Genomic DNA, 22,139 nt, shown 5'->3' on the forward strand with positions numbered 1-22,139 from the left:
ATGGGGTTGTTCTTCCCCAGATGCAGTGCTTTACAGCTGCCCTTGCTGAATTGCATTAGATTTCTCCAGCCTGTCCAGGTCACGCTGGATGGCTGCACAGACAGTGTTCCTGTGTTTATCTACTTGAACCACAAATAAAACATTTGCCAAGAGCAGTTTAAGTCTGCCTCAGAGGGACATTTGTCTAAGAAAGCTTCTTAAAATACCTTTTAGCCCTAAGTATCTACAACATCTGAATTCAATCTGGAGCTGTTATCAGAATTTAAAGTGTAAAGATTAAAAAACCCACACTGTATACTCACTTGTCATTTTTAATATGTTCATAAAGGCGCTTGAACTGGCGGACTTGGAAGGAAAGAATTCCCATCAAAACCACCACCATAAGCAGAAAAGGATAAATCCGTCGCTGAACAAGGTTTTGCATTTCAGCTGTAACCCCTACAAAACAAGAAACAGCCCTCACATAACCCAACATTGCTAAAGCAACACACACCTTTCTGCTTCTGTACCTTCTTCTACACTTTTGTTCTACTGTGACAAAAAAAATAAGTAACACATCCCTTTATCTCAGAGATCCAACGTGACAGCTGCTGTTCTTTTTCATCCAAAGCATTAAAGCTGAAAGTCTTCCACTAACACAGTGAAAATCCACAGCAAAGAAATTGGGCTTATCAGCTCTTTGTGACTTCTGTATACCTCCTATCGGAGAAGAATTGACACTACCAAAGTCTGCCTTCAAGTGAGAGGCTGAAGAATAAAATGGGACTTCTTGAAGATGTTAACATCAGCAGGTACTAGCAAAGACAACTGTTGATGAAAAAAGCTTATCTACCCTGCTTCTAATCAAATTATTTCCCTCAATTATGAGGAGATAGGAAAGTCTGGAAAAAAAACCCTATATTTACAATTTACATTTTATTTTAACACTGAGTGAAAACATCAAAACAAAACCCAATATTTTCAACTGTTCTAAGCTTCGTTTAGAATCTGACAAGTCAGAAAAGATGTCCTCAGCTCAGTATAGCTCTTCAAGAGAGACTAAAATTGAAGGTTGATTGTCCAAATAAGGAATGAATTTTCCTTCCCTGTCCCAAACTAGCTGGATTCCTACATTTCTGCTGTTAGATACTATGCAGTCCCATACTCTTGATGTATTCTGCAGCTGGTTTATTAAAAAGTCAGAATAATGTATTGCATTTCTCAACACACCCCCACTTTTAGGATAACACAGCAATCCTTAAGCTGTACGTGTATGTAAATACATTTGCTGGCAGAATAGTTGGGGTGGGAGTAGTTGTTGTTTGTGCTCTTAATAATTGGGAGCTTTATTCCCACAAACAGGTGTTCCGAACGCACACATACCTAGTAAAGGTACAACACCAGACGCGATGATGTACGGTACACACAGGGAAAGCAACAGAACAGAGATTACGGGTGCCGCCAGTTTACGGATTATGAAGTGTAAATCAATGTTACGAATCCCATTTGCATATACCTGGAAGAGGAAGTTAGAAGCAGAATAGGTCAATCAAGAAAGCAACGCTTCGCGCTTGCAGTAATAACGACAAGGTTTTTACACAGTTCTCCTTATGAGAGGAAACAGGAGTTATCCAACTTGAACAAAACGTGATGGCCACAGTTAAGAAGGAAAAACTCCGTGGCAATCCACATCCGTGAGGGTTCCAGGAAATCATTTAAATAGTGTCCAGGGGAGCAAACTTAATCTGGAATAGTGCTGTGATTTGGTTACGAGAGTGCAAGAGACCAGCTGACAGATCATTAAGTAGAACTGTGGATGGTGGTTTTGTGGGTGACCCAGGATCACTTTTTGCTGTTAACTGGCTGAAAGGAGATCCTGTGTATGCTGATGGAACAAATCTATTAGATTTGGTTAACACGGGCAGAAAATAGGATCTTATTTTGTATTTGGTTGGGTAGACCAGAGCCCCTGCATGTGGAGTCTGTGCCTGAAGACACGGCCTCCACAATTCTTGAGGAGCTGAAGCCTCAACATGACTAGATTAACCATGGGAAAAGACGGATTTCAAATAGCTATCCCACACAGTGGGGCAATGGCCTCTGTCCCACATGGCTCAGGAGGGTATGTGTATAACAAACAAACAGGCCCAGGGAGAGCACTCAAAGTGGAAGGAGGAGCCACGGCATGCAGCAAGAGGTAATTCACAGACTACATTTCTCCAGTGTGACACCTGAAGTGAGGACTGTGTGGTAGGCTTGAGAAGCACCTCTCGTACCGAGGGCAGGACATGCACCATAGCCACTAAATATACAGCACAGGGCTGAAAAGGTACTTCCTGACAACCAACTGAGATCCCTCATTGAGATGACGAGCGTAGAACTTACAGGTTATAATCAAGAAAAAAACCCAAATCCCTCTGCCCAAAAAAGCAACACGCTTTGTAGCTCAGAACTGCTCACAGAAACTGTTCTGTCTTGCTTAAGAATCAAAGGGGAATGGAAATCCTGCCTTTCATATGCACTCATCTGTGAGCGAGAGAATCTCTACAGCTCTGGAGAAGGCAGAAATTCTCTCTTCTTGAGTGGTGGACATAAATAATATCTAGTATTCAGACAAAAGTGAATTCAGCTGAAGAAATAATGATGTTTCTCACTTTAATACAAACACGATATAATTGCTTATAAGTATATGCAGCATTTTATTTCAGAGGTTTATTTTTGGTTTATTGTTATGTGTACCTTAATGGATTAGGCTAGGCAATTTAAAAGGATTCTACAAGACTAACTGAGTTTTACTCAATTACTCAAATTACTTCATTACTACAACAGGAACTCTGTTTTCTGACACACAGGTTCAAAAAAAATGTTCAAAACATATTACACAGATAATACACATGGACAATTTTTTCCTACCTGTTCAATAACAGTTTTCAGCCACCACTGGGGACCCATCAGTGTTATGGCAGCAATTATTTTGGCATGCAGAACTCCAAGCGCCCAGTCCTAATTTTGTAAAAATGGACTGTTAGCATTAACACGTTTTTAAGTAGTTTGACAACCAAAAGCCTTTAGAGCAACTTGTTAATGTTACTTACAAGTGAAAAGATAATTACTTTTCTACTTACATGGGACACTGTGTCTATCGGATCACTGAAATGCAAAACCCCTCTGATGTCATCCCACAAAGTTCAGCTTTTCATACTTAAAATTCCTAAGCATATCCTTGTGGTTTAAATAATCTTTACATGCAGATTGACTGTCTTTACCGCATCAAAATATGCTTATGGGAAATGCTGTGAAGCACTAAATAAACATGAAACAAGAACTGCAATATCCCTTATACCTAAGTAAAGAAATGTTATCAACAGCAGATGGATGGGAGCAACTGACCTGCCACGGATAGAAGAGAGGTGTTTGATCCAAAGGAACTCTCAAAGGTGCAACGATGACCAGTTCAAACAGAAGACCGAGCAAAAGTGGAACCACACCAGCTAGCAGTATAGCCACTATTAATGTCTTCATTATCTAAAAAACACCAAGACCTCTAATTAATATGTTTATCAGAAGATTCTTTTTGTTTAAACTTCAAAATGTAACTTAAACTACAGACAGACAAAGCTGGAGAACACAACTACACAGCCTTTTAATTCATACAGATACACCCCAAGAAATAATTTCAGTTATGTACATAGCTTTGCAAAGGAAGTTTTCAAGATTGTGTCCTATTCCATGAGCCCTCCAGAAAAAGGCATTACTGTGCCTGCTGGTGACCATGTAGTTTTAAACCATAAACCACTTTTGACTGTTATCACTAGGGAATAATATCCAATGGCACTTCATTCCATTGAATATTCTTGTATGTTGGAAAACTATAGAAGAATCTTCCCAAAACTGCTAATTTTTCTCCAGTGAAAATAAACATTAAAAATTCACTTATTATGGAATATTTCTGACTTCAAAATAGAAGACTTTGTTAGAGTACCATGCCAGAGTCCTTTATTCTAGAACTCTCTTAGTTTATATGCATCATCCGAAACTCAGATACAAAACTAGTCTGACGTAATTAACATGATCAGGAGAAGGGACAAAGGACAAAGAGTGTTACATTTTAGCTCTGAATTTTCTTAAACAAGCTTAGGATTTCCTAAATGAAAATGATGGGTGAGATATTTGGGAAACATGATAATACATGGCACACAGACTACTCTTCCATCTGTAACAGTCCAATATGCACACAAACACACCCATCACAAGATACCATTTTTATGAATGTTTAAAATTACTAAGGCAAGAAATATACTATAAACAAAACCAAGATAATAAGGTGGGATATAAATTTGGTGCCACAGTGAGAATCTTGAACTCCTGGTAACAAAAAAGGGATTGTCTTTAAAAACATTAATTCAAACAACACAGATCTTACAAATCATAAAGGTCTTTCTGAAGAATATGCATCAAGCTACTTTGTAGAGACACGTTCATTGTCATCATCAATCAGTTTTACTAGTTTTTTTAAATCTGATAATGTAGAGTTGCTAACTGAGTAACAGTTAAGCTTAAGTATGTGAAAATGTAAATGTATTTGAGGGCACATCACGTATGAGATAATAAAATGCAACATATTCACCTTTAAAGGAAAACAGAAAAACATACATGTTATATATAAACATCTACATTCAAACTTATTTACACTGATTGCTTAACATTCTGCTAAATAGCTTCCAAAAATACAACCACCCTAAGCGATGGGAAAGTGAGCTGCAAAAGCTTCAAAATGATCTAAAAAGGAAAATGTAGTATACCTTACAGAGTAAAACCTGTGGGAAAAAAAAAATGAAACAAGTTCTGTTAGCTACCTTTTTGATAACTCAGTAAAAATTTTTTTCTCAAGACTCACCATGAGAGACCATTCTTTGACCTTCTGAAAAATCACCCTACGACCCTGCGGCATCCAGGCGACCAGCACTGTCACTGCTCGGATAGTTAGCCAGCAGACATAAAGACCACACGCAGCCGTGTACAGTTCGTGGATTTTGGCAGTCCCCGTCCAAAACGACATTAGCCATCGGCCAGCAAATACTGAAAACACAAACACTGTTAAATAGAGTAATGCTTTTTGATGTATTAAGGAAGGATGCCTATTAGAAAAAAATACTTATCATATTTATTGTTAAATGTCAATGAACAAAAAAAATACTTATATTTATTGTTAAATGTCAATGAACAAATAGTTTGCAGCATAAACCAGCACTGTTTTGCTATACCCGTAAGGCAGGAATGTGTCAAGCACTACATAAAGAGTTATGCAGATGATGCCAAATACACACGTAGAATTTCTTTTTCCCTAAGATTTCATTACACCTGCAATGTGATCTGAACTACAGCAAAACGAAGCACTGAATACCATACTACTCAGGGTCTAAACACTAATCTACACACAACTGCAAAGGCAGTAATGGATTAGTGTATAAGCCTGAACTTCAATCTTGGGAGCTACGGTTGGGTTATTCCACTGCTGCATGCAATTGTTTAAGACTTTCTGATGGGGCTTCTGAAGGTCTCTGACAAAAATGAGAGACCTATTTGCTACACTGCATTTTAACAGTGTTTCTATTCACTTGTATCACAGTGGAATTATTTTATGTGCTACTATTAAAAACATAACAAAATTCAGAACGGATCTTGACATACGACTGACTTGAGGATCATTAATACTAGGAGATGAAAATGACAGGGTACTACAGTAGCCAGGTTATAAAATTCAAATTAGTTTACATGTCTTAATTTGTTCCAAAGTATTTGAAAAAACCCCAAACCTACGAAGTGCTTTTGATTTGGTTAAAGTACTTATTCATACGTATTTGGGAAGTGGCATGTATATCACTTCATAGTCTCCTAGTGACCTGTCATGATGACACCCTCAGGATATTTAACTAAGGAAGATACTGTAGCAGACCTAGCAACATCCTATATATTTTCCTTCTCTAAATGGAAAAGCATGTGCAAGAATATAATTTCTCTTTTACGCTCAATCCTACTACAGAGACTGCCTCAGCACTTGGAGCCCTGCCCTTAAAAGAAAATTCTCTTACAACAACACAAAGGAAACAGCAATCTCTGTTACTTAAGTACACATATTACCTCTATAATTTAGATTTTGGAATACTTTAATTTGATGATGTACCATTAAAAGCAAGACAATTTTCTATGTTTCCTCCTTTCAACTTTAATCAATGGTTTCAAAGTATCTGCCATTGTTGAGCACAGCAACAAGCTGAATTCTTTAACTGCAGTTTTACAATACTATACTTACCTGGTAAGGTAAGGCAGATAAGACTAGCAATCAGTAATGTTATGCACATGAAAACAATCAAAAGAAATATCTGAAAGAGGAAAAAAGAAATGTAAGTTATAAAAATAAGTTACTAAACCAAGGTAAAAAACCCGCCAACCTATAAAAAGATGTATCATCCTAGGGAGGCAGCTAAACTGGAATGTTCAAACACTGACCAATGTTTCATTGTATAAATAAATCAGGGACAAGAAACCCACCTGGGGTGCGTGCAGCCTGCCTGCGGCGTCGTGCACAGGACCAGAAACCCACCTGGGGTGTGTACCGCAAGCCCACAATGTCGTGTATTTCTTTTAAAAGTTCACATCACTTGTCACAATAGTAAGAATTAATGTTTGAATCCAGAACAGGTGAAGTTCTTTGTTATGTTACATTAGAAACAATCCCTTTATTTCTGCACTGAGCAGCACACCAACTCTCAGTTAACCCTGGAAGGCTCTGTAGGCCAGAGAAGCCTTTGTTTTATAAAAGGAAAGAGTTAGAAGAATTATCTAGATTGCCTGATAAAACTGATAACAGGCTTTTACATAGAATAATTTAAAAAAATCTGATCTTTTAATTTTGTTGGAGATCAACGAAAACCTTCCCTTTTGTCTCACTGGGTTAGATATACCTACCCTGAGCGGGAATTTTAAAGGCCTACGATAAGGCTGGAAACCCACAGGTCCTCCTTGCTGAAGTATGGCTTGATGGGCTGCATGAAGACCTTCTCCCACCACTGGAATGGCATTATTATTGCGAGCATGCTGGTTGTTAGGCTGCTGGTTTGCATTGTTTTCATTCTCTTCCTGGTCACCAAGTAAGTAAGAATGGAGATCCCTGTAACAACCAAAATTTTAGTTTTGTTCTGTTTGATACAAATGGGAATCTTACAAAAAGACAGGCCTACTCAGAATGAGTACAAGTTGTACAAAACGTATACAGGAGTGCTGGTGGAATCTTGATAAAGTAAAATAAATTGTCTTCTCATAATGTACTCAGTGTCATGCTAAACACAGAATTTAGAAGAAAGATGCTAGTGTGGATACAGATTGGAACAGTGGGGATACAGCCACAAACAAAGATCAGTTTTATGTTTTAAAAACATCTGGTATTGGAAACAACTGCCTTGAAACCTAAACTGTACAAGGACAACAATATATTGCTATACGCACTTTTTTTAAAAGTACAGTCAGATTTTTTCCAGATTCTAAATTGCTCAAAGCCTGTTCACAACTAAGAACATCAATCAGGGAAAAAGCCCATCTACTTCAAAAAGTACTCTGTTGATATTTCCTGCACACAGGTCTGATTAAAAACCACCCAAACCCAGTATGAACATTTAGAAGCTAATTTTCCTCAGCTTTAGAAGAATCTGTAGCGGCAAGATGCATGCGGATATCCTAATGGCAGACAATGAAAAAAGCAGACTGCTGTAAAAATGTTTAAGAAACGCAGAGGAAAATATTTTCATCTTTGATCAACTCAAATTGCTGAAGAGAGGTATCACAATTGTTCTTAAGCTGCAACAGGGGAGAAAGCAAAGCCATTTCTATCGTCATCTCTGAAATTGTCCTCCTGCTTCGGACTTTAACCACTGTCAAAACATGGATACATTAATTCAAGAAATAACTTTCCAAAATGCAAACTGAGAGAACAGGGGTGGGGAGAGTTTCCTTATAAGAAGCTAAACCAAGTATTTTGTATTGCAGCGGAACAAAAGAAGTCTCTTGTTTTCTCAGATTCTGAGACATAACTCAGCAAAGAATAAATCTTCATCCTAATGGTGCTGCGTTAGCACGACACACAATGAGCGAGGCATGGTGGGAGAATGCCAACAGACTTTGAAGTTAAATTTAAAACTTTATAAAAGCAAAACCAATCTTTTTTCTTGACTAATTTGGCAAGCCACATATGAACTAAAAAATAATTTCAAGTGTGAGAACACTGCCCAGCAGTCTAAATTAAAGACCCTCACTTTGTACAAGCATTTACTTCAGCTGACAAAGATACCAGTTTTATCCTTCTTTAGAGACTGAACTTTTAACATTAAAATCCCCACTTTAAAGGCATTCACTTCTTCAGCTTAATGTTCTAAATTTTTTTTCCTTCTTATAGTAAGAAATGCAAGATGTGCACATTAATTTTACTTAGATGACTCATGGAAATGCTCTGCTGACACTCCTTTAATTCTTCCATAAAATAGGAAGTTAACAAGCTGTTATTCATACTTACATAGATTTTTTTTTTATACTAAGCAAATGCTGTAGTGGTGTACCAAAAGAATTACTTGTCAAAGACTAGTCTAGAAATAGGTACAAGTACTGATTAGAAGAAGGTACTTCCACAGGAAATCACTATAGAAGTTTTTCATCACGTGTTTATCTGTAAAGTAGTTAAAGCCATTTGTTGGGATAACTCCCTTGAAAGCATGCTGCTTTCACGTTAAAAGGCTAAGCTGGATACATGGTTGATTTTGGCTTTCTGTACTTACAGCAAGTATCCGGCAGTAACAGTCCATGCTCGTACAAGACCTTTCAGCCACTGTCTCGTATGTCCTTGTTCTAGCAAAGCTGGAAGCACCACCTGAAGCAAAAGGAGCTCTAGGGAAAGTTCACTTACTGGAGCATCACTAGAAACAATTGGGAGAGCAGAAAGTCAAACTTAAGAAACATCCTCATAGTAAACTTTTACACTGAACCATAGTAACACCACCAGAGCAAAAAAAAAAATATACTGGATACCAACAGGAACCGTTCTTAGGTTTTTGCAGACATTTCTCCTTATATACTACTCTGAGCACGGGCTAGGTGTTCATGAGTGTTTACGCACACAAGAAATTTAAGGAAAATTTTGAGAAAGATTATATCAGAGAATTTATTTGCTCTTTTATTTGCTTCTATCATTCCTGTTTCAATTATTATTTAGAAACAGAAAGATACTGCTGTCATTAAAAAGAAATGCAGTTAAAAATACTCTTTCATTCTTGAAGCAATGATAATCAGAAATGAATGGGAAAAAACAAACATGGCAGCAACTTCACTATCAAAAAGTTGAAGGGGAAAATGTTTTGAGGGTATAAAAAAACCAAATAGTTATCATTACAGGAGTAATACAAAATGCCTTTTATTTTTCTTAGTAGCTTATTATTTGACAAATTGTATCTTTTTACTTTTCTAGAACAAAGAAGTTTAGATTAATTGAAAAGAAACAAAGCATACCAAGCAATGTCACATAAATGCTCAAAGAGTGTAAATACACATTTTCCTAGTTATAGGAAGACTGAAAAAACATCTTTTTTAAATTAAATGCTTACCTGTAGAGCATAACATTGTATGGAAGAAAGTGAGGAAGGAGATACTTAATAATGCGTATAGGAAGCCAGAGCATGAGCAGTACAATTGATCCGAAGACAATCTGCAACAAGGAGGTGAGACAAGTTAGTCCAAATAGCAGAAACTACCAAACCTAGTTTCCCGCCCACCTCTCCGACATGTTTTCTGTGTCTGGCGAGTTAGCCCTGGCTAACAGCCAAACATCTATCCAGCTGCTTGCTCATTTTCCTCCCCGGCTAAATGGGAAGAAAATAGAAGGAAGGCAAGACGACTTGTGGATTGAGATAATGAGTTTAGTAAGAGAAAGCAAAAACTGTGCAGGCAGGCAAATCAAAATGAGGAATTCAGTCACTGCTTCCCACTAGCAGACAGATGATTAGCGACTTCCTGGAACGGGGCCTCAGTGCATGTTAACAGTTTCAGCAAGGCAAACAGTGTAACTGTGAACATCCTCCTCTTCCTCCTCCTTTCCCTCAGCTGTTACTGTTGAGCACATCATCTGGTACGGCATACCCCCTTGATCAGTTTGGGTCAATTGTCCCAGGCACACCCCCCTCCCAACCACCAGTTTATCTGCTGGAGGGGTGAGGGAACAAGGCAGAGCAGGAAAGAGGGAAAGCCCTGACAGTGTGCAAGCACTCTTCAGCCACAACCAAAACACCTGTGCGCAGGGCAACACCGTTTCAAAGGCGCAGAAGGGCATGGGCCGCTATGAAGAAATTAACTCCATCCCAGGCAGACCCGTAGGCCACGATGCCCTCACCAAACAGGGCTGCGGCCGAATAAGCCCTGACTGGCTAGCGGAGAGGGTCATGTCTCTCTTCCCCTTCCCCAGCACTGGGGATTACTCATTTTGGAATCCTCTCTCTTCTTAGTGGCTGAGTTTTCAAGCAACTTGTACAAGCTTCAAAAGATCCTCCAGTTTCTATTTCCTCACATTTAAAATTGGCTGAAAAATCAAAATTTAGTAGGGGAAATCAGGTGTATGAAGACCATGCTCTTTTACAAATCCTGTTTCCTTAAGGAACCAGATTAAAAAACACAGTACATACTAAACACATTCTTCATAAAAATGCACCACTAGAGACTAAAAATGCAAAAAATTATGTGTTTAACTGTGTAAAAAAAAAAATTGAATCCACTTACTCTTGAAACTAGTTTATGTTCTACACAAGAAATTTCTTAAAATTACTGAGAAAGAAACACAGGTTTGACTTGTTTTTTGAGATGGCAAGCTGTAAATGACCACCATCATTCTGGGTACCATATTCTAGCAGGAAGCTGTTTCTAGCTCATTAGCTTCAAAAGGTGAAGTTCAAGCAACTGCCAGTTCCAACACAGCCTGGGAAGGCATCTCCAAGACCTTTTGTAACAAGCAGATCTTTGCTTAGATTTGGGCCACCTGCTGCAACACAGTTTCAGGCAGCTAAAACACTATGACTCCCTAAGGAGAAAATCTTTTGAAAGGTGGACAGGTCAGCTCCTCTCACAGAACCACCGAGTGGTTTGGGTTGGAAGGGATCTTAAAGATCATCTAGTTCCAACCCCCCTGCCATGGGAAGGGACCTCTAGAGGTAAACTACCCCAACCCCCTGCCCTGAGCAGACCCAGTTACATCAGGTTGCTCACAACCTTATCCAGTTGAGCTTTGAGTATCATAAAAAAAGACAAAGATTCTGTTGGCAATCTGTTCCAATGTAAATGTTTTTCCTTAAATACACAGCAGCGTATATGGGAGCTAATGTATGAAATATTCTCTCCAAGTAAAGAAATTTCAGAGAAAAGTCCTTACCACTGATAAGATAAACCTCCTGAGATGTCTATAAATGGGCAAGTGAATCATTTCCTGCACAGGATTAAAGTCTGGATCATTCAAATTCCTGAGAAACCATAAGACACCAGGTCTCAATACCTGAAGTAGGAAATAGAAAACAATATACAAAGAGAAAATTATCTTTGCATTCTTTTTGATTTTGGATAACACTGCTGCAGCAAATTAAGTTTTAAACATAATAGGGGTATTTGTACCATTTTGTCGAACCTTGTTCATCAGAAATAGAAGAAATGAAGCATTATCATAGAGAAGTAGAGAAGCTAATTACAAGCTTAATTTTCAGGTATTAACTGACCTTAAAGAAATGTATTTAGACTAATGCGAAGGCAACACCCCTGTTTTAAGGGCTCTTTGTCAACTAAAAATCTTTAAGGAAAACATTCTCTGAATCATCATTTTCCACTGCACTAAGTGCCAGTTTGGCCCTTTTTACCTAAGGCTGAAATCCAATATACACACAAAAACCAGAGTAGCAGCAATACCCATACATGAAAGATCTAACTAACAGCTCAACATGCAAGCTTCTCTAACTACATTACAGACCAGTCTTGTTCTTACAGACTTACCTCTCTCAGTAAAAGAATGAAGGATGCAAAATAAAAGACGTAAACCATTCCAACTAACCAGTGCAGAAACATTGTGGTACCTGGGGCAGACTGGAAGCTCAATTCTCTGTCTTTCAAAGTGGCATCAAACATCTCCTAGAAGGTAAATAGTAAACAAATAGGGATAAAGTTTGGCAAACCTCCACAGCTGCTCATCTTGTTTAACCTAGTTCATATATATACTACTAGGCATTTAATTTAAATCCCTGCCTCCTGCCAACACAAATATTTACAGCTTTTAATTATAAGTGAATAATTCACAGTAAGAACAGCAAATAAAGATCAATTTCTGACCAATTTCTTTCTTCTGACAGAAAGAAGAAATAAGTCAAATACAAATATACACTACATAAGTCAGTTCAAACAAAGCAGCACTGTCATGGAAGCAAATACTTATTCTCTTAAGTAAAATTTGATTTATTTCTACTAAGGCTACAAGAAATTAATTTTCTCCATCTGAAATTAATCACTTAATTATTTTTCAGGACAGAAAAACTGTCCTTCTGCATTCCAAGCAAACACCACGTATGTCTTGTTCAAAACAGAAAAAGATCAGACAACCATTAAAACACAAAGTCATTACCATGTCATATAAACTGACTACATAAAGAAGCTAATTACAGGCAGACTTGTGTACTGAATATCATTCATTATCACAGTGGTCTTGTAAATGCAGTAAAAAGGATTAGCATCTTATTATGTTGATAATAGCATGTTAATCTGTATTTATTAACAAAGGAAAACAAAATCAGCATTAAGTACTACCTAAACAACTCTTTCTCCCTGGAAACACTATGTTTATAAAGAGAAGAGTGCTGTCAAATTCATATCAACCACTCTCTTTTCACTGGAACTTTTTTCCTTTAAAGTTTTATCCCATTTATTTCCATTCTTACCAAAGAGCATATATCCAGCCACCAGCCACAGATGAGAGGAAACACACCAATTTCAACCACCACTAACAAGGAAACCTTTAGGAAAAAGGAGAACAGAACATTTCACTAGTTTTATAGAAATTGCTAAGAAAATCATAACGTAAGCTTAAATGGAGAGAGCTTTTTGTGACACACACACAAATAAAAGGATTACCTTGACAACTATATAGCAAACTCCTAACAAACGACGTGAGCGCTGGAACTTAACAAGTGCTGCCAAACCCTGAATAGTTTTGTCAAGAAAATAATACTGAAAAATACTGTATAGCATAGTCTGATTAATATGAAACACTCTGTTATGTGGCTTTTAGCAACAGGAATTTTAATAAAAGACGAAAGTAAAATAGGATGTGTTTTATCAGGGCTCTATTTTCAATATGGGCTGTGACTCTAGAAGTCACAATCTGATGTGCTGGCTAAGTCCCCATAACACGCATCTAACATAAATAAATGAACAAATAAACAATGTCACCCTTCTTAAATTAAACATCCAAAGTTCTCCAAGACATAAACAGTCGTCTTTGAAACTGTCTGCCATGAGTAAGCGAGTTTCAAAACTGAAGGCCTACCTTAAACAGTAGCTTTCATGCAGTCTGAAACAAATGCTCACCTTTCCCAAGACAAGCTGGATGCCTATTACAGTTTGTGGGTTTGTTTTGTTTTCTTTTAGGAGGCAAGAGAGATGTGTCAATCAACTACTTTACCACATTTGCACTGCACATCGGTATGGTGCGGTTTAAAGTTGATGTTGGCTCTGTGCACTCTTGAACAGAAAACTGCTAACAAATGTTGCTAGGTGTAGTCCCTTCAAAAACACAAAGCTAGAATGCAGACTTTATACTTGTGAGCAAAACCATCTCGCTTTCAGGACTTCACCATTTCATTATTAAGTGAGTTATCACCTGAAAGAAGCCCTTGCTGCAATCTTTCGGTGGTTCAGAGACATAAAAGAACACTAAAATAATCCACTCTCTAAATATCTCTCAAGATCAAAAAGTTATGTGAATGAGTTTCCCATCCTACCCTATGTATTTTCATTAACTCCATTTCTCTTTCTGCTGCAACGATGTAGCCCACAGCAACAATGTGAGGACAGGGAGGAAAAGACAATGGTTCTTCACCTATCTTCTCAGACCTCCAAAATTTAGTTGGAGGCCTTCAAGCAAGCATAAAAGCCTATGACTTCTTGTTGTTAAATATGTGCAATGTTCTGGAGAATGCAGTCAGGCTGAACTTCTATACGTCCAAGAGAACACAATAGACTTTTTCTTCTAATTTCACCAAAAGAGCTGAGCAAAATGGTAACTTAATTGCATCTGCATCACGTCCATGCCTCCTCAAAACAGAGCCAGAAAAATGATTTACACGTAAAATCTGAACCAGGGAACTACTGACAAAAGGATACATGACACACTATTAGAGTCACTGCTAGCAGAACATAGCCAACTATGGTCGTAATCAGGCCTTCAAAGTGAGATGCTTGAACCTGGAGGGTAGGGGAAAAAAGGGAAAGCTTATCAGTCTCTTAAAAGATTACGTCTCCTTTTTATGTAATTAAGATAAATTCCAAATCTCAACTCTTCAATAAGTATGACAAGTTTCTTTAGTTTTTGTATATTTTAATAATCTTCTAATTTTTGGTATCCCCATCAAGAGTAGAAAACGTTTGCTTTTACAGGAAAAGTCTAACAACTGCTTTCTTCAAACACTAAACAACCTCCACATATGAAGCAAAGTGTCACCTTACACCACCTCGCTACCCCCTAGCTTTCTCTACTTATTATGATCAACCATGGAAATTACTCAGTACACAAACTAAAAATAGACATGAGGAACAACAGGCCATTGAAAAAAACCAAACACGTATGCATTTTTTTGGAAAAGCAGGAAACCTCACTTGAAATATAAATAATGGAGGAAGTGGGAGAACATTTTTAATCATAGATTAAAAAAGATTCAAGGAGAAAAAACCCAAAAGACACTCCAGGCTACTTTTGCCATCACAAACAGATGTGGAAGTATGCTACAAAAATACTGTGATTAAATAAATAGTGGCAGTTTTTTTGTTTTGAAATTATGAAACAGTACTCACATATTCCTCGAAGCCCAGGCCAACAATGGAGAAGTGTCCAATGTGGTACGGACAAAATGCTGCATCATGTAAGCAGAAGGAAGGGGGGAAAAAAAGAAAAGGGCCATGAAAAGTGCTAAATGGAGTCTTATTTTGCAGCATGTGTACTGTAACACTGAAATTATTCTACGTCCCGTTGATTTTGTGAAAACAACTAAAAAAATTACTTTCTGTGCAAATATTTGTAAATTTTGTACTTTATAATTTTACAAACACCGGAAGTAGGTCAGAATTCACACCGAATTGTGGGAAAGGTACTAAAAATAGGCTTGTGAGGCACAAATTACACTCCCAGATCTCCTGCTTGCTTGGGAAAGTTGTTCCCTTTCTCTACTTCTTAGTTTCCCACTTGTTAAAGCACATGTACAGCTACTGAAAACACATCTATATGACCAGCTTATTAATTATTCTTATTATTCAATTATTGAATTTAAATCAAGGATTTAAAAATGTCATTATCTACTTAATTTAGAAAGCCTAAATTTTATAGTAGCTATAATCCTAATTAACTTGTCATAACTACAAATTTAAATTGACTAATTATCAGAAATAAATAATTCAAGTATTTTCCAACTTTTCTTAGAACAGCTATAGGTTTTTTGCTAATTAAATATAGATGATAACTCTTCTTGTTTTCTTTTGATCTGCTGATTTGTTTCAGTAACTAGATGCTTAAATTGCTGGTTCCGTATTGCGAGCTTTACTTTGCCAGCAAAAATTTCTTATCTACAGTATGACTTCAGTTTTAAAAGCTCAAACTCTTCTGCCAAGAAATTACCACTTAGAAAACCACAGCAACATAACCAATCGCTTCCTAAACTGGCAAGTCAGAGCAAGTGAAAATTTGTGTCTGGTATCTCATGATGTGTATAAAAAATGCTCTATCTTGTCAATAAAACACTGCTGCTTCATCACACAGTTGTGGTCAAATTAACAACACTAAGGAGCTCGAGCAACATTATCCAAAAGCTTCTGTTAGTAGTGAAACAGGCAAAATTAAGGTACAGGGAAGAGCAGTTATTCTCCCATGTCACTCAACAGGTGTAAGGTATAAAAAAAAAACAACCAACCAACCAACACAGATTGGGGGAAAAAAAAAAAAAAAAGAAAAGAAATAGAAAAAAATCTGAATCACAGTCTAATGCCTCTCAGAAAGGTCTTAAAAAATACCTACATTTGTTACTCCCCTTTCTGCAGTAAAACTAGGGTGGAAATAAAAATGTATCCTACATATTATAAGCAGTAAATATAAAACAGGAATTCCAGAAACTCTCAAGGGGGAGCTTACTGCTTTTTACAATAAGGCAGGCATTTTACCTTTTTCTTTCAGGGTTGAAATGATTGAGAAATACACACCCAGGGTTTGGGGATTTTTCTTTCTGTTATATATATATTTTTTAAGCTATGACAAGTTTATGTCCAAGAAATTTTCCTAGCACTAACTATACATGGAATCAGAACCCAGAAATATTCCTATCCTGGACTAGAAACAGTCTTGCAAACATTTAAAGTTGCAGTTCAGCTTCAGCATCACAGGAAAGCAAAAGGAAAACGAAGTAAAATACACCACAGATTAGAATTTACTATTTTCTAAAATTGCGGTCAGTCCCATAGTAATTTTGGACACAAAATTAAAGTATATTTGACAATTCTACAGTCAGCTACATTCTTGCACACCCCCTTCCCTCCCAATTTTGAGCTCCAAAAATAGATTCTTGATGGAAAAAGTGATTTAACTAAATCTAGCAAAAACTACAAGAAAAAAGGTATCCCAGCCTTTCCTAAAAGTATTGCAGCTGCTCATAAATTAAATTCCAGGAGGTTCATCCTTTAATTTAACAGTATTCCTACCAAATATTAATTTATATGCTTCGGTTGACATCATTAAGCTTTTAGTAGATTTCCTGTTTTAAATCTATTCACTTAAAGGAATTACAACGACAAACCAGAAACAATAAAGATTTATTATTCATATTCCCAGTTCATTTGTAGATCTATTTTTAGATGTAGAAACTTCATTTATTCTGAGAGAACAGCCTTAAAATTAACCTGCAATATTACTTGACAAAGAAGGATCTTTTTAAAACCTAAAAGCAAATGATACTTACCAAACACAAGTATGAACAACGTATTCAAAGATACCACCCAAAAGACATGTTCCTGCGAGGAGTATGGGGAAAGGAGGGAGGAAGATGACAAAGGGTACATAAATACCAGTCGTTTCAATAAGCGACTTCCCTTTTGTATCTAAACTTCTTATTTCAACTGCCTATTGTTACCAGAACTTGCACACCTCGTGTTAGAGCCAAGAAATTTGCTCTAGCGCAAAGAGTAAAACATGCAGGACGTTAAGAAAGCATCTGTTTATTCAGTCATTTACCTAGACAACAGCACTCTTTATTTGCTTTGACACACTTATTTTGTAAAATTAAGCTTTTATTTTAAAATGAATACAGTAGTTCCACCTTTAGAAACAATTACGTGAAAGGTATGTGGATATTTGTTTAATAAATGAGAAAATGTTCATCTGAACATTCAGCCATTAGACTTTGTCACAAGTAAGCTGTCAACAAAACAAGCTCTCGCTCTAGAAGTGACAGCATGCCTCTATTTTTAGCGTTACTTTTAGCTAAGATGTGAACTCAGCCGTAAGTGCACTGGAATTTTAATTCTTTTGATCTGTTTAAGGACAATCACTAATGACATAATAAGCTACGTTTTTTTAAACATGAGATATTACAATAAATGAGAAGAAAGTTTATCTCAGATGCGAGACATTCATCCACTACAGCATCTAATAGACACATTCATAGGTAAGAATTATATTTCTTTCACATATTAAATAAAGTAAAAATTATAAAGTAAAAACTGGAAGAGAGCACAGATTTTTTTCCGTTTAACACATAAATTACTTCTCCTCTTAAAATCCGTGATCTGGCAGACGATACCCAATGAATGTAGCTGTGGCAGGTTAAAGTTTCCTTACTATTGACTCTTTTCACTCTCTCTCCCCTGACCTCAGAGCTGGACATCTCCAAGAGCCAGGTAGGATGGGGGCACCAGAGTGAGCCCTTCAAACAAGCTATAAGAAAGCCTGCTGGAAGTTATGATTTATAGAGTTGGTCAGGGAGATAATCAACATGGGTTCACCAACAGACAATTGTTAAAAAGCCAACAGACTTTTTAGAAGTCCTTTGCTAAATTATTGTACTGATAAATATTTCTGGAACCGATTTGTAAGATCTGTGCTCCATAATACAGACCGACTATGGCGAAGAATTCAAAAGAGATTTGATACTGATGCCAATTAAACCAATATCCATGAGAGGAAAAATTCTAGAGAAGAACAACAAAAAAAACCCCAAGTAAAGTCAGGAATCATAACTGATGATCTTAAATTTTAAAATCTAGTCCACACTAAAATTTCAGTAGTCATTTTCTGGTGGTATTAGAGCAAATCAGAGAAGTCTGAAGTCACTATTTTAATCATAACATAAAGACCAAAACCTAAGGCTAGAACAGATTATATATTTTCAGTGTATGCATTTTTAAAGGGGCTAATTTTTATTTACAGTGGAGTACATGATCCAAAGTTACCTATGTCTTTTAAGAAATTCCACTTTTATGCCACATGCACCCCTCTACTCTGTGACACTCCTAAAGAAGACAGTTTGCTTGAATAGGACACCATATGGAAGTCTTTTTAAAGAATGCCTATCATATGAAAATAAGGACTTCAAATTAAATTATGTAATTTTTAAAAATACCATTTACTTTTAAAAAAGCCTTCTACAAAAATTCTTAAAATGAAGGATTTCACTTACTAAAAAAACCAGAGATCCATCAAGTCCAAGCATCTGTGAAGATAAGAAAGTTAACTTTACTTACTCATCAGAAAATCTAAGCAACACGCATCTAAAATAAGCCTCACAGAAGCTTCTTTCACACCAACTTTTAATGTTCAATATGGTCAAAAACTTTTTTTTTATTGCTCAACCAACAGAACCTGGACACAAATTCTTAAAGACAGATACCAAATTCTTGTTCAACAGAGTAAACTCAGTTGATCAACAGCAGTGACACACAGGTGGAGTATCTTAATACACATGTATTTAGATATGGCAAACCAAATATATAATCAATTTATTTATTGGCTATTTCTCTCTAAGACTATGAAGACTCTGACAAGGATTTTCTATTTACAAAATATTTTAGTGATTTAAGTCTTGTTTAAAACATGTTTAAAAGTCTCAATATTAAAATACAGGAGCAATTTTTTTTTCCTTCCTAACTGCAAAATGTCAGTTTATGTTGCACTGAGAAAAGTCAAAGGTTAGTATTTCACCTTCAATGTACAAAACCAACTAGGAACAGGGTAGAGTTGCTACACTGTACATTATTAAGTTTAGAACAGAATTGGTTTAAAGCTGGGGTGGACAGGAAACAAATGCTTCACCACTCTGCACAGCTGTTTTGGGAAGTGTCCACAGAACAGCCAAAAATAGAGCATCTATTAAAAAAACCCCTCCTTTTCCCTTCACTTCAAGGATTTCTTACCATTTCAGTACAGACACTCCTACTCCACAATTAGTGCTGTAAAGTAACAGGTTCAAGGCTAGTTTGTACCAGGAATTTGCTCTAAGTTCCAAGATACTAAAGCTGTATGTTTTTTACAAAGTAAACCAAGATGCATGGTTTTGAAAATTCAGAAAGCTTTTGTGCTATTTTCATATGATGAAAGAGCAGAAAGGTCTGCCCCATTTTTGCTAGTACATGCCAACTAGATGTTGTACGTGTCTATGCCAGCACATAGGATTGGAAACGGTTATGAGTTTGCTGAAACAGATTTCTGTATTCACGGAGAGGCATCAAAACATTTTCAATTAAGACTACATCAGCATTTCCCAGCACGTACATTGGGTTCAGAAATACAACACTTACGTCTTGAGATACACAGCAGAATGGTTCACAAACCTGAATTTATGTATGCCTTTTTTCACCAAGTATCTGTCAAAGCAAACTCAGAACTTTTCACTAGATACAAAACAAAGACCAAGACCTGTCCCTCGTGATGAAAACTGTTTCTACTACACCGCCATCAAGGCAACACCTCTATCACAGCCTAGGAATAGAGTGACCAGCTTTACAACTGTCTGCCACAGGCACTAGCGACATGGGTAAATCACGTGAAGCTGCTGTATCTGCCTTCAGGTAGGTTTTCCTGCATGTGGTGAGCTTTGAACTCAGATGCTGGCTACTTCTACAGCAGCTACCAAAAAAAACAGTTCTCGAGCCTCTACACTGCTCTGATTACAGTGTATATGCATCTCATGCTCTAATTATGGCATCTGTGACCCATAAACAAAACAGAAGCAATATTACATTAAGATGTTCCATCATGTTTTAATAAATACATTTGTCTTTTGCAAATATGTAAATAAAGTAAATTAACCAAAATTTCGGTTTTCTCTTTTCTTTATTGCTTTCATGAACACAAAAAATTAAGCATTAGATTACACATAACGCATCAACTGCGTGCCTCTAAACTGGCCTGGCATCCTCAATGCAAGCTGCAATTAATTTCTAAACCTGACCAAGTTGAAGACTTCAGAAAAGTCTGTGCTAAAACATGTTTTAAGCTCCTAAAATCCTTTCAAATCAAAGAAATGTCTTTTTGATAATTAACAAGTAGCACAATAACATTTTGGTTTTAATACAATTATTTTTTTAGGTCACTGTTACTAACAGTTTTCACACTAGACAACGGTACCCAAAACCTATCCCAAATGGATTTTAACACAGCAATACTACAGATGATTTCAAGTATGTCTGAATTATTCAAGAAAGTGACTCTTACTCACTCGCTCCCAAGTAAGCTCTTCTGCTGCTCGATCCCATTCCAAAGCATTCCAGTTCATGTCATCTGAGGAGACAATGGCCATTTTTACAGCTGTTAGACTCACCCACAACAAGATGCAACTACTCCATGCTATGTTTTAAGTGAACAAAAAGATATTTCACTCTTAACTGCTGAGGGCTTTTCAACAAGCAAATCTTTCAGCACTTGAAAGAAATAAATGAAATTTGCATAAACAAGATAAATAAGCTGAAGTGGGAATTTACATAGCTTCCTTGAATCGTGACAGTTCTATTTTCAATGGTTTCATTTATATTTAAAATGAACTAGAACATTACTGTTTTGAGTCACCTGTTACCTTGTGCTCCATTGTTTGCATCTGCTGCATCTTCTACTACAGCATCTTCTTCATCTTCATTATCCTCCTCCTCTTCATCTACTTGTTCTTCTTGAATTTCAGGGTTCTCACCTACAACTACATTCTCAGCAGCTGGGTTAGCAGGTTGATCAAGCATGGCATTTTCAACACCTCCATTTACAACAGCCTGAGCCTGCAGAAACAAGATTTAGTATTGTTAGATTGATCAGCTTCTTTCTATCTGTATTTTTATCCTATGAAAAAACAAATAATATTTTTAAAATGTTAAATATGTATTTTGAGATAAGCATTACATTTGGCACCACTAAACCTTTTAAAATAGGAAGAGAAACATTCAGACTTCTTCACAGAGTAGCCGAGGTTGAAAAGGGCCTCTAGAGATCGTCGAGTCAACCCACATACTGAAAGGAGGGTGAGCTACAGCACGTTGCTCAGTGCTTGTTCCAGCTGGCTTTTGAGTAACTGCAGAGATGGAGACTTCACAAGTAACCTGTGCCAGTAGTTGATCACACTTACAGTAAAAAACACCCACACATGGAGGGGATTTTTGTTGTTATTTTATTTTTTTCCGCCTACATGGGATTTCCTGTATTTGAATCTGAGCCCACTGCCTGTTGTCCTGTCACTCAGTACTATCAAGACAACTCTGGCTCAGTCTTCTTCAGATCCTCCTTTAGCATTTACACACACTGATAAGGGCCGCTCTGAGCCTTCTCATCTCAAGGTCAAACAGTTGTCGTGGTTTAACTCCGG

At 36.9% G+C, this 22,139-nt stretch overlaps 1 protein-coding gene across 1 annotated transcript in view; it reads right to left on the reverse strand.

Moving 5' to 3' along the window:
- MARCH6 (membrane-associated ring finger (C3HC4) 6, E3 ubiquitin protein ligase) overlaps nucleotides 1-21,572 on the reverse strand; it is a 24,732-nt gene extending 3,160 nt beyond the window's left edge. The window contains exons 1-19 of the mRNA XM_010150178.1: nucleotides 21,366-21,572; nucleotides 21,012-21,073; nucleotides 18,975-19,007; nucleotides 17,259-17,310; nucleotides 15,112-15,170; nucleotides 14,425-14,505; nucleotides 13,174-13,242; nucleotides 12,981-13,055; nucleotides 12,046-12,180; nucleotides 11,438-11,557; nucleotides 9,627-9,727; nucleotides 8,805-8,942; nucleotides 6,949-7,150; nucleotides 6,293-6,362; nucleotides 4,877-5,058; nucleotides 3,370-3,504; nucleotides 2,893-2,982; nucleotides 1,363-1,495; nucleotides 303-438 (exon numbers count right to left, since the gene is read on the reverse strand). Of these exons, the coding sequence (XP_010148480.1) occupies nucleotides 303-438; nucleotides 1,363-1,495; nucleotides 2,893-2,982; nucleotides 3,370-3,504; nucleotides 4,877-5,058; nucleotides 6,293-6,362; nucleotides 6,949-7,150; nucleotides 8,805-8,942; nucleotides 9,627-9,727; nucleotides 11,438-11,557; nucleotides 12,046-12,180; nucleotides 12,981-13,055; nucleotides 13,174-13,242; nucleotides 14,425-14,505; nucleotides 15,112-15,170; nucleotides 17,259-17,310; nucleotides 18,975-19,007; nucleotides 21,012-21,073; nucleotides 21,366-21,522 (2,030 nt within the window). The 5' untranslated portion in view covers nucleotides 21,523-21,572. The remainder of the gene's footprint in view (nucleotides 1-302; nucleotides 439-1,362; nucleotides 1,496-2,892; nucleotides 2,983-3,369; nucleotides 3,505-4,876; nucleotides 5,059-6,292; nucleotides 6,363-6,948; nucleotides 7,151-8,804; nucleotides 8,943-9,626; nucleotides 9,728-11,437; nucleotides 11,558-12,045; nucleotides 12,181-12,980; nucleotides 13,056-13,173; nucleotides 13,243-14,424; nucleotides 14,506-15,111; nucleotides 15,171-17,258; nucleotides 17,311-18,974; nucleotides 19,008-21,011; nucleotides 21,074-21,365) is intronic.
- Nucleotides 21,573-22,139: the final 567 nt, after the last annotated feature.

Source organism: Eurypyga helias, unplaced genomic scaffold (genome assembly GCF_000690775.1).
Source record: "Eurypyga helias isolate BGI_N326 unplaced genomic scaffold, ASM69077v1 scaffold14034, whole genome shotgun sequence".
NCBI classification, from domain to species: Eukaryota; Metazoa; Chordata; class Aves; order Eurypygiformes; family Eurypygidae; genus Eurypyga; species Eurypyga helias.